This window comes from Pygocentrus nattereri, chromosome 6 (assembly GCF_015220715.1).
Source record: "Pygocentrus nattereri isolate fPygNat1 chromosome 6, fPygNat1.pri, whole genome shotgun sequence".
Lineage (NCBI taxonomy): Eukaryota > Metazoa > Chordata > Actinopteri > Characiformes > Serrasalmidae > Pygocentrus > Pygocentrus nattereri.
Window position 1 is genome coordinate 11,664,498 of NC_051216.1, and position 14,321 is coordinate 11,678,818.

General features: G+C 40.8%; 1 protein-coding gene across 1 annotated transcript in view; it reads right to left on the reverse strand.

The window, feature by feature from the left end:
• ankar (ankyrin and armadillo repeat containing) overlaps nucleotides 1-14,321 on the reverse strand; it is a 29,646-nt gene that overhangs the window by 6,617 nt on the left and 8,708 nt on the right. The window contains exons 7-15 of the mRNA XM_017713460.2: nucleotides 13,893-13,931; nucleotides 11,995-12,196; nucleotides 10,770-10,978; nucleotides 9,607-9,711; nucleotides 8,154-8,401; nucleotides 6,433-6,601; nucleotides 4,573-4,814; nucleotides 1,855-2,008; nucleotides 929-1,090 (exon numbers count right to left, since the gene is read on the reverse strand). Of these exons, the coding sequence (XP_017568949.1) occupies nucleotides 929-1,090; nucleotides 1,855-2,008; nucleotides 4,573-4,814; nucleotides 6,433-6,601; nucleotides 8,154-8,401; nucleotides 9,607-9,711; nucleotides 10,770-10,978; nucleotides 11,995-12,196; nucleotides 13,893-13,931 (1,530 nt within the window). The remainder of the gene's footprint in view (nucleotides 1-928; nucleotides 1,091-1,854; nucleotides 2,009-4,572; nucleotides 4,815-6,432; nucleotides 6,602-8,153; nucleotides 8,402-9,606; nucleotides 9,712-10,769; nucleotides 10,979-11,994; nucleotides 12,197-13,892; nucleotides 13,932-14,321) is intronic.

Below are 14,321 nucleotides of genomic sequence, written 5' to 3' on the forward strand. Positions count from 1 at the left end.
AAAAAGTTTGGCATGCACACAAAGATGTCATGCAGAAAACTACCTCATCTCCACTGTGAAGTGTGGTGGTGGATTTGTGATGATGTGGGGCTGTTTTGTTTTCAAAGGCCCTAGGCAATTTATTCAGAGACTCCATCAAGTACCAGTAGATATTAAATAAAAACCTGGCTGCCTCAGCCAGGAAGCTTAAACCAGGCAATAGTCTGGATCTTCCAGCAGGACAATGATCCAAGGCACGCCTCAAAAATGGTTCACTGGGCTCCCGAGTGGCGCAACCATCTAAGCGTTGGCTCTATCATCAGATCGCGAGCTCGATCCCGGGTGATGCTACAACCGTCTGTAGCCGGGAGTCCTAGAGAGCACAACTGGCCTCGCTCTCTGGGTGGGTAGGATGGCCCCCCCTACTCCCCCCCATCACTTAACGTGATGCTAGTCAGCGCAGGCGTCTGTTAGCTGAAGTAGCAGATCTGCTGCTTTCCTCTGAGTGCGTTTGGCTGTTCCGTGACGTGTGAGCAGCAGTTCGAAAAGAAGCCGTAGCTGGTTTCACAGGTCTGGGAGGAAGCCTGTGCTGCCTTCACCCTTCTAGTGTTGGTAGTATCATGTGATTGGGGGAGTCCTAACTAGTGGGTGGAATTGGAAATGAGTAAATTGGAGAGAAAATTAGGTAAAAAAAAAAAAAAGTTCACTGAAAGCAGAATTAAGGCTTTGTCATGGCTACCCAGTCCCCTGACCTATGCCCCATAGAAAACCTCTGGGTGTGTGTATGTGTATATATATATATATATATATATATATATATATATATATATATATATAGCTAGATAGCTAGATAGCTAGATAACCACAAGCCTTGTTGTGATGTAACTTTTTAAGATAACAATAAAATACTGTCATATTGCCTACCCCTAATTAGCTCAATTATAATTACCAATGCACAGGGTACGGAGGGCGCTGATGACGCTGAGGAGAGTCCTCTCCTTGGTACGGGACCCGCGCAGCAGTCGTACCAGTGGTGGCACCCCATTTTCTTTGCAAAAGCCTTTCTGGTGGGTACAGCTGTCCTGGCAGAGGGCTATCACTGCCTGGCAACCTGCAAATAATATAAGCAGACCAGTCTGTCGTCTTCAGGTGGGAAAAGGTCTAGACGGCCCGTTCCAAACTCTGTATTTCACAAATCTAATGTGAGGACAACTCAGGCTGAAAAGGGTCTAGAGGGAGTTAAAGGGCCAGCTGCTAGACAGAAGCTTTTAAACAGACCTATCATAGTCGAGCGCCAGACAGAAGGACAAAGAGGAAGCACTCCTGGCGTAAAGAGCTAGTTGTAGAATCATTGCCTGCGATCATGTCATATACATAGAGGACACTAATGGGAAAAACAAGAGGCGAGAGTGCATCTTTTCATAAGAGGAGTGTTATGGGGGGATCCCAGCGGGGGCTAAGCATTCCTGAGCACATGCCTTCCCCGCTTTATTATGAGTCTAGCAGAAAGGTAGCGTCTCGAGACAGGAAGCATTGGCCGCCTACCTGCTGGACCTGACCCTTCTCACAGTAGCAGAGAGAAAGCTTGAGCACACAGCTGTCCAAAGAGCCGTCAATCAACCTTTAGCACAGCTTATCCAGTGGCTGTCAACACCATGTCAATGAGCACTGGTTTTACTGCACTTGGTGCTTCATTTTGTTAATCTCACGAGATGGCTCTCCCTTTCCTCCGCTGGATGACAGCTTCACTGGGAAAGTTTGACTTTACATTTATGAGCACCCCAGATGCTGACAATGTGAAGAGCTGCCTGAGGCGAGTCCTGTTTTTTTCCTTTTTTTGGAACAGAACATACTGTAACTAACTGTGGAACTTACCCACGTACTGCATTTTGTCCGAGGTGGACAGGAGCATGTTCAGGATGAAGTGGTAGCCCATGAGCTTGGCCATGTGCTTCTGCTGTCTCAGAGTGTGTCCTGCCAGGGCCCAGAGAGCTGTGGCCCCCTGCTCCCTCGCCTGCTGGTAGAACACCTGCAGTCCATAGGAATGGCACCCACAGCAGAGCAGAAAAAATGTACATGTTATTTTGGAGTCAAAGGTTTGGACTGCATGTTGTTTAGATTAGATTAAGTGACCCTTATTAGTCCCACAATGGGCGAAATTTCACCTGCGCAATCTAACCCATCTGTGCTGTGAAACACCACATACACGCTAGTGAACACACACACTAGAGGACAGTGAGCACACTTGCTTGGAGTGGTGGGCAGCCCTGTCCACAGAGCCGGGAACAGTTGGGGGTTAGGTGCCTTGCTCAAGGGCACCTCAGTCATGTACTTTCGGCTCAGAGGATCAAACCGGAGGCTTTCCTGTTGCAAGTCTGGTTCCCTAACCTCCAGCCCATGACTGCCTCGTTGTATTGTATGTGTATGTATGTTTTCTCTTATAGTACTGTGCAAAAGTCAGAGACCACCTTTCATTTATGGCCATTAAGTATCATTAAAACGCAGGAACCATATATCTAACAGAAAATTACACAGAATTTTTTTTGGTTTCAATTGCTATTCATTGTTAAACAGAATGCTGAAGGGTAGTTTTCGGGACAGCCATTTATGCTGTGTTCTTGTGGTTTGAACAATAACACCAAATGGCCTTACAACACCCCTAAGGAGGATTACCTGGGGCCGAACACTTTTTTTTACGTCAGTAAGGTATTTACGACAGGATTCAAATGTCCAACTCTGTTCTGTATGACTGTACTGGAGGTGGGGTGTCAGTGGAAAGCATAAATAGTGAGTGTCTGCACTGCTGTTTAGATTGAGGTTAGATTGGTTTTGAGAGCAGAATATGGACAGAGCGCTCATTCTTTCGCCCAGTCTCCTGAATCTCTTCCACACCAAGATCAAAGATTTTCTACACAATCCACAGAATATCTCCTGGAAAAAAATGAATAACTTGTACTTTAACGTGTAACTTGTACTATTAAATATTATAAAAAAAATGTATTACATACAACTAAATGTTTTCTGCTGCAAACAGCATATGTACAGCATCTTCAGGCATCATCTCAGGTGGCTCCCCAAGAAGCTGCTTGAGAGAATATAAGATATCTGATACATACTATTTTTACTATACATAAATATACTGTATCTAAAGCATATATGAAAGATATTGTATTTATAGTATGAAATGTATATAAAATAAATATGACACATACTACATTTTAAACTATCCAGACACCTCGTCTGTTTTTAATTCAGCTACTTTAAAGTGCATCCATTACTGCTAATAGTTCAACTGATGTTCTCGAGCAGCTACACATGGAGCACCATTCTGGAGTGTCATGCCCAGTGCCAAGCATCGGCTGAAGAAGTTACAAATCCCTCCAGCACTGAGCTGTAAAGCAGTGGAACTGCTTTCTCTGGAATGATGGAGCTCCATATAATACCTTTGGGATGAGTTGGGGTGACATTTGTGATCTAGAACTGGTCATCCAACATTAGTATCTGATCTCACTAATGCTCTTGTGGCTGAATGCAGTCAGATCCTCACAGCACACTTTTTTATACATAATAATAAGTTTTGACATGCATATGCACTGAATCATGTAATTAAAAAGAAATGCTTAAATATTTATGAACAGCTTTTGTAAGTATTTGCAAAATACCAAGTGTTCTGAAGTAAATGACATGATATTGACATAATGGTCTTTAAGATACAGTGACAGGAATTTGTTCCGGTTATAACAGTTCCAGTGTTATAACACTGTTATGAAGCATCATTCTCAAATAATAGAACTTAATAGAAGGACACGGGTATTTTTAAGAACACTATAAATCGGTTCTTGAGAAGTTGATGTTGATCTCATATGTTTTCCTGTATGTAAATACCAGTAGTGGATCTTGTACCTGAGTGAAAGCTGAAATACTTCTGCCTTGTAAGCTACATTATGTGGGAATGACACTTAATAGCAGTGTTATAAATAGAAAAAGTGTCTTATCCCTTCAGATTAGATACATTATTAATCCTGAAGATTAAGGCCTTTTATTTCAATACAATGTCTTGCACTTCATAAAATGTGTTTTTTTTTCCATTACTGGCAAACGACGTTCGTAAACTCTCAAGTATTGCTTTATCAATACAATATTTAGTGCTAACACTAATGTTAGGAAGTCCCTATGTAGGTAGCCTTCAGATAAAGTATTAGTGAAATCAGTAGGTGTGGTCAAAGTTTTGATTAGTACTGTAGTTTAATGAAGTTATACTTACCTAATCATGTAATTGATTGATGCTTTTCTTTGGATGACCTTATTTCATTTGCATTAATAATCTATTAAAATAAGAATCATTTTTCCACCATCTAACTGCCTTAAAGGTCATGTCAAGCAAGATGGTAAATATGTTTGTCATTTCACAGTGTGAAGCTATAGTCCTTCATTCTGGTAATCTAGAACTCTCAAAAAATAAAAAAGAAAGAAAACTGGCACACAAATAACAAATTTGGTGCCAGATTACCACAAATCCTGCCACATCCTGCCACAAACCCTGAGAGCAATTTTATTAAATGTCATCCTAAAGCCAAACAGTAATCGTATTACCTTAGAGACCCGTAGAAGATATTTGGCAGCAGACTTCTTCAGGAATAATTCCTGTATGGCAGGGTTTTGGTGTGCTATGGCCTCAATAGCACTGGCTGCTTTGATCTGGGCAGACATCTTTCTGGCCCGCAGGACCTGCACCAGGGGGCTTATGGCACCAGCCCCACAGATCAGCTCCTGGTTCTCCCTGTGGTCACGGGCCAGCTCAGCCAGAGCCAGACAGGCCTCTTCCTGCAGGACCTCTGTAACATACACGAAAATATACACAGACTTTTGGTACTACTAGCCAAATTAAGAATAATGCATACTTAAAAAACCTTTTTTCATTATTCTAGACATTTCCATTTCTTAATTTCTCGATGTTAATCTTAATATTAAGTACTATCATACCATAAAAATCATTTTCTTTGCAAACTGAAAACTCTGATTCCAAACTTCTGAACAGTAGCATCTGTCTAAACCCAAGTAAAAGTAGATAAACTCTAGTAACACTTTGTTATAATACCTGCATAGGGACTTTATAACACATGCATAAGTATTAAAAAACATAAAGCAGTACTCAGGTATTTGTGAAAACCTTATGCCAGCAATCCCATAATGGCAGCATGTTTATTAAGTAAATTACACTGTACTGATATGAAAGCCTAAGGTAACAGACTGCAATATGTAAATGTGTTGAGTACATTTCTTCTGTTCTAATTTTTGTGCAGGAATGTGTATACACATATGGATGTATAAAATTATTACTTGAATTCGAGGGCATCAAAATCTTCCACATATCAGATATATGGTGTTTTTAACAAGGCCTCTGCCTTTTACATGCCATTACGTGAGAAAGATGCTTTGTAACAATGTTACAAATGGAACAAATGTATGTTCCTTTAGTTTGAGACGGAATACATGTGTGTGAATGAGAGGGAGGCAGGTGGAAAGGTGAAGATGCAAGGAGTAGAGGACGTAAAGGTGGATGACTTCAAATATCTTGGGTCAACCATCCAGAGCAATGGACAGTGTAGAAAAGAGGTGAGGAAGAGGGTGCAGGCAGGATGGAGTGGGTGTAGACGGGTGTCAGGGCTGATGTGTGACAGAAGGATAGCAGCAAGAGTGAAAGGGAAGGTTTACAAGACAGTAGTGCGTCCTGCTATGATGTTTGGTTTGGAGACTGTGGCTCTGTCTAAAAGACAGGAGGCTGAGCTGGAGGTGGCGGAGATGAAGATGCTGAGGTTTTCGTTGGGAGTGACAAGGATGGACAAGATTAGAAATGAGCAGATCAGAGGGACAGTGAAGGTGGAGCAGTTTGGAGATAAAGCCAGAGAGGCCAGGTTGAGATGGTTTGGACATGTGTTGAGGAGGAATAGTGGATATATTGGTCAAAGAATGTTGGAGATGGTGCTGCCGGGTAGAAGGAGAAGAGGTAGACCTCAGAGAAGGTTTATGGATGTAGTGAAGGTGGACATGGAGATGGTTGGTGTAAAAGTAGAGGAGGCAGTGGATAGGGCAAGATGGAGGCAGGTGATCCGCTGTGGCGACCCCTAAAGGGAGCAGCCGAAAGAAGAAGAAGTCTGTTCCTTTAGTTTATGGCCCCTTATGTCAATACAGTGTCATCTGTTTCAACATCTTACAGCACCTTGCGATTACTGGCACAAGTCATTTATAAATGTTTAAGTACTGCTTTATAAATACATTATTCAATGGTTATGCGTGTGTTATATAGCCCCTATGTGGGTTGTCTTCAAATAAAGTGATGCCAAATTGTAGTTTTTTTAAATAGCAGTATACAGTTTAAGCTTGGAATTGGCCCACAGCATTTACCAATCTGACATTCAAATAAAGACTAAGAGGCATGAAAGGAGGAAGTACCAGAGTTCATGGTGAGGAATTCAACCAGCTGTGGGATTCCTCCAGTCAGAGCCACTGCGGTCTGGTTGGCAGGGCAACCAATACACAGAGCCCTGACACACCGCATAACGTTCAGCAGCACGTCTTGGAGCTCAGAGTTCAGGAGCTGCACGACTGGCGCCACCCCACCCTGCACACACAGGGGGGAGAGAAGACACTTACAAAAGACCTGCCAGTCATGTCACTGTGAGTAAAGTGCACAAACATCCTGTTATTCTCTGCTGTGCTGAAAATGACCCACCACCCAAATATCATCTGCTCAACAGTGGTCCTGTGGTCAGAAACTGACCTATGATGAATGGGGTAAAGGGGGGCTGATAAATTGAGCAGGAACAATTAGGCTTCAGTCTGTAATTCCGCACCAATATAGTGCACCTAGAAGCTCACACAGTGGCCAGAAAGGGGAAATGCAAAATAGGTTTTTCTATTAAAGCAGACAGAAGGTGTATGATGAGTGTATATTTGCATAAATTGGAGCATAAAGCCAAAAACATGTTTGATCCAAGCTGTTTTATCAGTGTTATTCGTTTTTGGCTTGACTTCTATGGGTGCTACATTTTAAAGATTTCCTTCACCCAGAAGTGATTTTAGAGCTTCAGTACATCCCATTATTACCATAAACGACACACTGGCCCATTTTCATCAAAGTTGCACACAGTCAAATAATACTGTAAAATGAGTACACACAAATTTTGAGTTTTGGTATTCATCGATTTCACTTGGTGTAATCAAATCTGTGTAATCAAACTGATGTCTGTTAAGGATTCATGTAAATTCGAGTATAATAGTTTAACAACCTGAAAAAATGCTTGAACTGCAATTAACTAAGTAGAACTATTATCAAGATCATATATCTATAATACCAATAATAAATACATTTTATATATATATATATATATATATATATATATATATATATATATATATATATATATATATATATAATAATAAAATACAGAAAATAACAATAATAATAATAATTTGTGCACATGGCGATCCACTACAAAAGTGTACCTATTTTACGACTATTTCATTCAAAGATATATTTAAACTATTATACAAATGACACTGCCCAAAAAAAATGCAAAATACAGGTAGTGCAGAAGCCTTTCACACTGCAGTAATACAGCATTTAAACATGTTATTTTAGGAATATAATCAGACTACACAATCACATGTTCTTTCCAGTAGTCATAATTTTAACACTAAAGTTGGGCCATTAGGGGAAACAGTGCACTCCGCCTATGAGCATAGACTTAGGCTCATGAGCCACTGAATGCTGTCGTTTTACTGGCTCCTTACCAAAACATCTGCATGAATTACAGTGTGTTTCATATAAATGACATGTAAATAAGGTGCTGGTAGGCTGGCGCTTGATTTCACGCACGGAGGCTGATGTATCATTTGCACTTAAATCTCCACTTGTTTCCATATTGTATGAAGGTTTAAAGAATGCATTCATGAAGGCAGTCAAATGAAGAATTTGAAGAATAAGGGCCAGTTTGAACACATGCCGGGATTTTAAAAGAAGTATGAAAACACTTTGCTTATTATGTACTTTTAGTCCATGGAACACATGCAGACTGTAAAGACCAGATACACAAAAACAAAGAAATGTGAAATCCTTCATCTATACACTTTATAGCTTTAATCACTGCATATAGTCCTATACGCAAACTCACCAGGTCAGCAATATGGGTCTGGTACTGACCACTGTGGCTGGCCAGATCTGCCAGTATAACAGCACAGCGCGAGTGGAGCTCAGGCTGCTGGCTGCTAAGGAGTTGAATCAGCACCGGGACGGCACTGTGCCGCATCAGCTCCTCACATACAGCTACATTCTCTGTCATGTGACACACCACTGCTGCGGCCACGCATTGGAGAGTCGGCCTTCCGTTGCACAGGATCTCCACCAGGGCTGCTACACCACCTGTTACACCACATAAAGGCTGAAGTTATTGATCCATTACTGTTCACAACTAATTCTTCTCTAACGAGGAATCTAGTAAATAGAGTAGTCTATCAGCCAGACATGCTTATTGTCCAAAGACTGCCTCTATGAGGAGCTATGAGACGTAATGATGCATGACGGAAAAGTTAGCACCATACAAAGTGCATACATTGGCTAAAACTGTGTCAAGCCATATTAAATAGACTTACTTATTTGGTTTCTGACACTTTATGACAGTGGTATCTATATGATTAGACAAAAGCGCATCACATGACTAAAAACAACAGTAGCAGCCACGTTGAATTTGTCCATACTGTTCATTTTAGTGAAGAGCATCATGTGAGAGTCAACATGATTTAAGTCAGGGCTGTTTAACCTCAACTGGCTTGAGGAACACTGTGTACATTTGTTTGTTATAGAACTATCATTTTAGTGAAAAGGTTTGGTCAAATGGTGTTTTGTTGATTAAATAATGATTTAACACAGCCTCTATAGAGAACATATTTCTACACATTTTACTACACAATTAGTGTTTATTTGCCGAATTTAACATATTAGAAACAAAATAAAACATAAAATGTGCAAAATTTGTGGTACGTTGGATGTTTTATTTATCCAGTATCCTGAAATCATATGAACCATTAAAATGTTCTGTTGGTTCCCTGTTGTGTTTTGCTGATGGGTTGATATCACAGTGTAAAGGATTCTAATGGTTTAAAAGGTATTCTGGGACTGACTCCAGATGCATTTGATGGTTTTCTAATGGGTTCCAAAGGTGTCTTACACAAAACTAGAGGTCTCTAGTGGTAACCATTAAGGCATTAGAAATGGAACAACAATGGAGCAACAGGAATGTTAAACTTACCAAATAAAAAGAAACTATGCAATAAAATGTGCAGAAAAACGTCATATTTAAACATGTTCTCTGTAGGGGATGTGCTAACTTCTTTTCACTTAGAAAATCAGCAAAATGTAGTTTGACTAGAGGCACCCAAACTTTTGAATACAACTGTATACCTAATTCGCAGGACACTTTTCTTGATTGGCTTCAATCATAACCCTGTCTGGAGTCCATAGATTATCATGCACACTCGTACACTATGCTTATGTTTCATAAAAAGCCAAAGCCTGTCGAGGAACGTCATAAATCATCAGACTTGACTAAAGGTAGTTACGGCTGTGACCTGCTTCCATGATGTCCTTCCAGGAGGAGTCAGCACTCACACAGAGAGCCTCCAGACATCTGACAGCCATCTCCAGCCTCCTGTGCTCCTCACTCTGCAGCATCTCTGTGGAGACACACACAAAGGTGAGGCTGAAGCAAAACTAATGAAAAGTGAATGCTCCATGTGCAACACTGGCAGCTTGTTGCGGTTCAATTGGTTAAGCCTTGGAAGTTTATATTACATCGTATTCAGCAGGTACAACTTGCATTTGACCAAGACTACAGACAAAGTACGGTGAACAATAATAAAGGCTCTTGTAAAATGCTACTGCCACATTTCATGTGATATTTGAAAACTGAGACTTGTGTTACTATCCATAGCAGAATCATTCTTAGATGTACTGCAGCGTAATAATAAGTTAACTCTAGGTTTTGATTTTGCTTTTCTTAAAGTTATAAGGATGCTTTACAACAGAATGGACAGTGACAAAAATACTGCACATAAGAACTCACTGGAAACAGGAGAACTAGTGAAAACAAAAAGATGAGGTTGATATTATAAAAAGTTTTTGAGCTAAGCTTTAATTCAAAGAACATCAGAGCAGATTAAGAAAAGGAGTGTTACAGTTTGCAGTTGCATGCAAAAGTGAGCACACCCAGTCAAATTATGTTTTGTTGATTTACTAAGTGAAAATAAATGTAGCACAAATTCTATTTATTTGATCAATTTAACATGTTAGGTGAAATATTAAATCTACACTGCTGGAAATTAAGGCTCTGTGGGGGTACATTTTTCCTTCAACAATGTATAAACAAAGTAAATGTATCTGCAAAGGTACAAATATAATTTCAGTGGATTATGGTTCAGTTATGGTCCCTGACTAAATGCACTGAGATGTACCCTTGAGGGTACCACCCCAGTGACAAGAGAGGCATTGCCCCAGAGACAATTTAGTGCCTTTATTTCTGAAAGTGTGAAACATAAATATGACACAACTTTTGCACATTATGTCTATCTTGTTTCCAATGTGTTAAATTCAGGAAATAAACAGTACCTGTGTATTAAAATGTGCATGAGTGCGTTCTCTATAGAACATTATTTCACTCAGAGAATCAACAAAACATGTAATTTAATCAGCGGAGCCCAAACTTAATCCGCTCTGCTCCCATAAGTGGACATACCAACAAGAATCTTCCACACATTAAGGCCCTCCAGATTCATCCGGAGGAAACGCCTGAGGACATCGATGTTGAAGTAAAGGGCTGCCAGCTGGACCACGTTATTGCCCTTACTGTCCTTCTCTCGCCACTCTGCTCCGCTGGACAGCAGGAAGTCCAGTGTCTCCACAGAACCTGACATGGCTGACAGTAACAGGGGAGTGGTGCGATACCTATAACACAGCGGCTGGACAGTAAGTAAAGAACATAGAGAGAGAGAGAGAGAGAGAGAGACACCCACTTCTCACCCCCTCAATGCTGACCAATCAGTGACATTCACACTGAACAGACCATGGAAGGGGGAAGGTTAGGCTAGTAAACGTCTGACCCGTAATGATTTGATTTGATTGTGATTATTCAGGTAACAAATCAACAATTGAGCTATAAATCTGAATTTCTCACAGTAAGAAAAGGTGTCCCTCAAAGTTCAATTTTAGGTCCGTTTCTATTTTCTGCTTTTAAATATGATTTAAAGATTACAGTACAGGACACTATAAAGCTCAACTTGCTTATCTCTCCTAAGGATAATAAACCAATCATCTTGAATGATTTTTGCTCTGCTTAAAACCATTTTAATTGGTTATTTTTTGTTCACTGTTTTAATTGTCTTTTTAAAATTCTAAATGTTTTATTTCAAGGTGTTTTATTGCATTATTATTATTATTATTATTAATAATAATAATAATATTATTATCTGTCTCCATCTTTTCATTTTGAATAGTGGAGGAATATAAAAAACCCTAATAAATAATAAATAAATAATAATATTTCAAGCCTTTCTGTAGTTTGTTCTGGGGTTTTTACACATTCTGGTTTAAAAGCAAGCAAATATTATATATAATCAATCATTAAAAAATAGTCCCACATTCATATCGATAGGATTCTGGCAGCAGATTAAAAGTATTATGTGTCATATTTGTAGTAGTATAAGCTACACACTTAAAACAATAAAGTTCTTCAAGGGTTCTTTAGTAAAGATATATGGAACCATGAAAAATCATAGGGCCCCTTGCATGATTATAGGGTTCTTTGCATGGTGAAAGAATCATCTTTTTAAGGCATGTACACAGTGAGGGACTGCTATGTAAGAGAAGAATGAAGCATTGACAAATAATTGGCAGTGTGTGTACGGGGGGTGAGGGGGTAGGGGGTTGAGGATCGAGAGGGGGTCATTAATCAGTCAACTTACTCTGCTGATGTGTGCGTGTCCAGCAAGGTTGGATCTTTCCTGCACAGGGCCTGGACACATGCAACCTGGCTGTAAAAGGCTGCGAAATGGACAGCCATCCAGCCTCTCCAGTCCACGAGTCTGTAGTCTGTCTGCAGAGCAAGCAAGCAGTTCAGAGCCTCCAGAGAACCACACTGCGCCGCCAGGTGCAACGGCGTAAGTCCTGGGGGGACAACAGAATTTTTTAAATAAAAAAAAAACATGAACTCATTATAATCTCTAATTTGCATGTATATACATACATACATATATATATATATACACTGCTCAAAAAATAAAGGGAACACTCAAATAACACATCCTAGATCTGAACGAATGAAATATTCTCATTCAACAAAGTTGAATGTGCTGACAACAAAATCACACAAAAATCATCAATGGAAATCAAATTTATTAACTAATGGAGGCCTGGATTTGGAGTCACACACAAAATTAAAGTGGAAAAACACACGACAGGCTGATCCAACTTTGATGTGATGTCCTTAAAACAAGTCAATGAGGCTCAGTATTGTGTGTGGCCTCCACGTGCCTGTATGACCTCCCTACAACGCCTGGGCAGCTCCTGATGAGGTGGCGGATGGTCTCCTGAGGGATCTCCTCCCAGACCTGGACTAAAGCATCCGTCAACTCCTGGACAGTCTGTGGTGCAACGTGGCGTTGGTGGATGGAGCAAGACATGATATCCCAGATGTGCTCAATCGGATTCAGGTCTAGGGAACGGGTGGGCCAGTCCATAGCTTCAATGCCTTCATCTTGCAGGAACTGCTGACACACTCCAGCCACATGAGGTCCAGCATTGTCCTGCATTAGGAGGAACCCAGGGCCAACCACACCAGCATATGGTCTCACAAGGTGTCTGAGGATCTCATCTCGGTACCTAATGGCAGTCAGGCTACCTCTGGCGAGCACATGGAGGGCTGTGCGGCCCTCCAAAGAAATGCCACCCCACACCATTACTGATCCACTGCCAAACCGGTCATGCTGAAGGATGTTGCAGGCAGCAGATCGCTCTCCACGGCGTCTCCAGACTCTGTCACTTCTGTTACATGTGCTCAGTGTGAACCTGCTTTCATCTGTGAAGAGCACAGGGCGTTCTCTGGCAAATGCCAAGCGTCCTGCACGATGTTGGGCTGTGAGCACAACCCCCATCTGTGGATGTCGGGCCCTCATACCATCCTCATGGAGTCGGTTTCCAACCGTTTGTGCAGACACATGCACATTTGTGGCCTGCTGGACGTCATTTTGCAGGGCTCTGGCAGTGCTCCTCCTGTTCCTCCTTGCACAAAGGTGGAGGTAGCGGTCCTGCTGCTGGGTTGTTGCCCTCCTGCGGCCTCCTCCATGTCTCCTGGTGTACTGGCCTGTCTCCTGGTAGCGCCTCCAGTGTCTGGACACTACGCTGACAGACACAGCAAACCTTCTCCGTCTCCTGCTACCACGAGTGTGAAAGCACCACCAGCATTCAAAAGTGACCAAAACATCAGCCAGAAAGCAGAAAGGTACTGAGAAGTGGTTTGTGGTCCCCACCTGCAGAACCACTCCTTTATTGAGTGTGTCTTGCTAATCGCCAATGATTTCCACCTGTTGTCTGTTCCATTTGCACAACAGCTGTGAAATTGATTGTCAATCAGTGTTGCTTCCTAAGTGGACAGTTTGATTTCACAGAAGACATTTTAATATACTTGTAAAGCAGCCTCAGAATTTGATTTTATCCATGAAAACATAAGTATGATTACTTTAATATAATTAATTAAAATCTATTTTAACATTTCATGCAGTCGATTCATCACCTTTACACAGATACTTTTTTACACTACCAATTTATCACTGTTGTCATTTTAAGTATAAACAAAAGCTCCTACCAGCTCCCTCTCTCATCTGATCACCAGCTCCAGATTTCACTGAAACAACCAGAAGATACTGTCACAATAATGTAGAACTGCAGGCTTATTGTCAATATTGTTCTTTCAGAGAACATTTAAGTAGTACTGTCGTCTTTATGTCTTATTTCTTTGGATCTCTGCTAGTTACACAGAAATAGAAGGTGATTTGAGTCACTGCAGAAAAATATCAGCTTTTTCAAAAACAAAACAAAACAAAACAAAAGACAAAAAAGAAACAGGTATGTAAACCACCGCTAAGCAGACAAACACCACCTTTTTGATCACATTTTTCTTTTTTTGTGTGTTCTGTTTGTTGTTCTGTTTTTTTATTAACAGCGAAATGTTGGTTGGCAGTAACTCACCATATTGAAGACTATGCAAGTTTACTTTAAAAAACACTGCATTAAA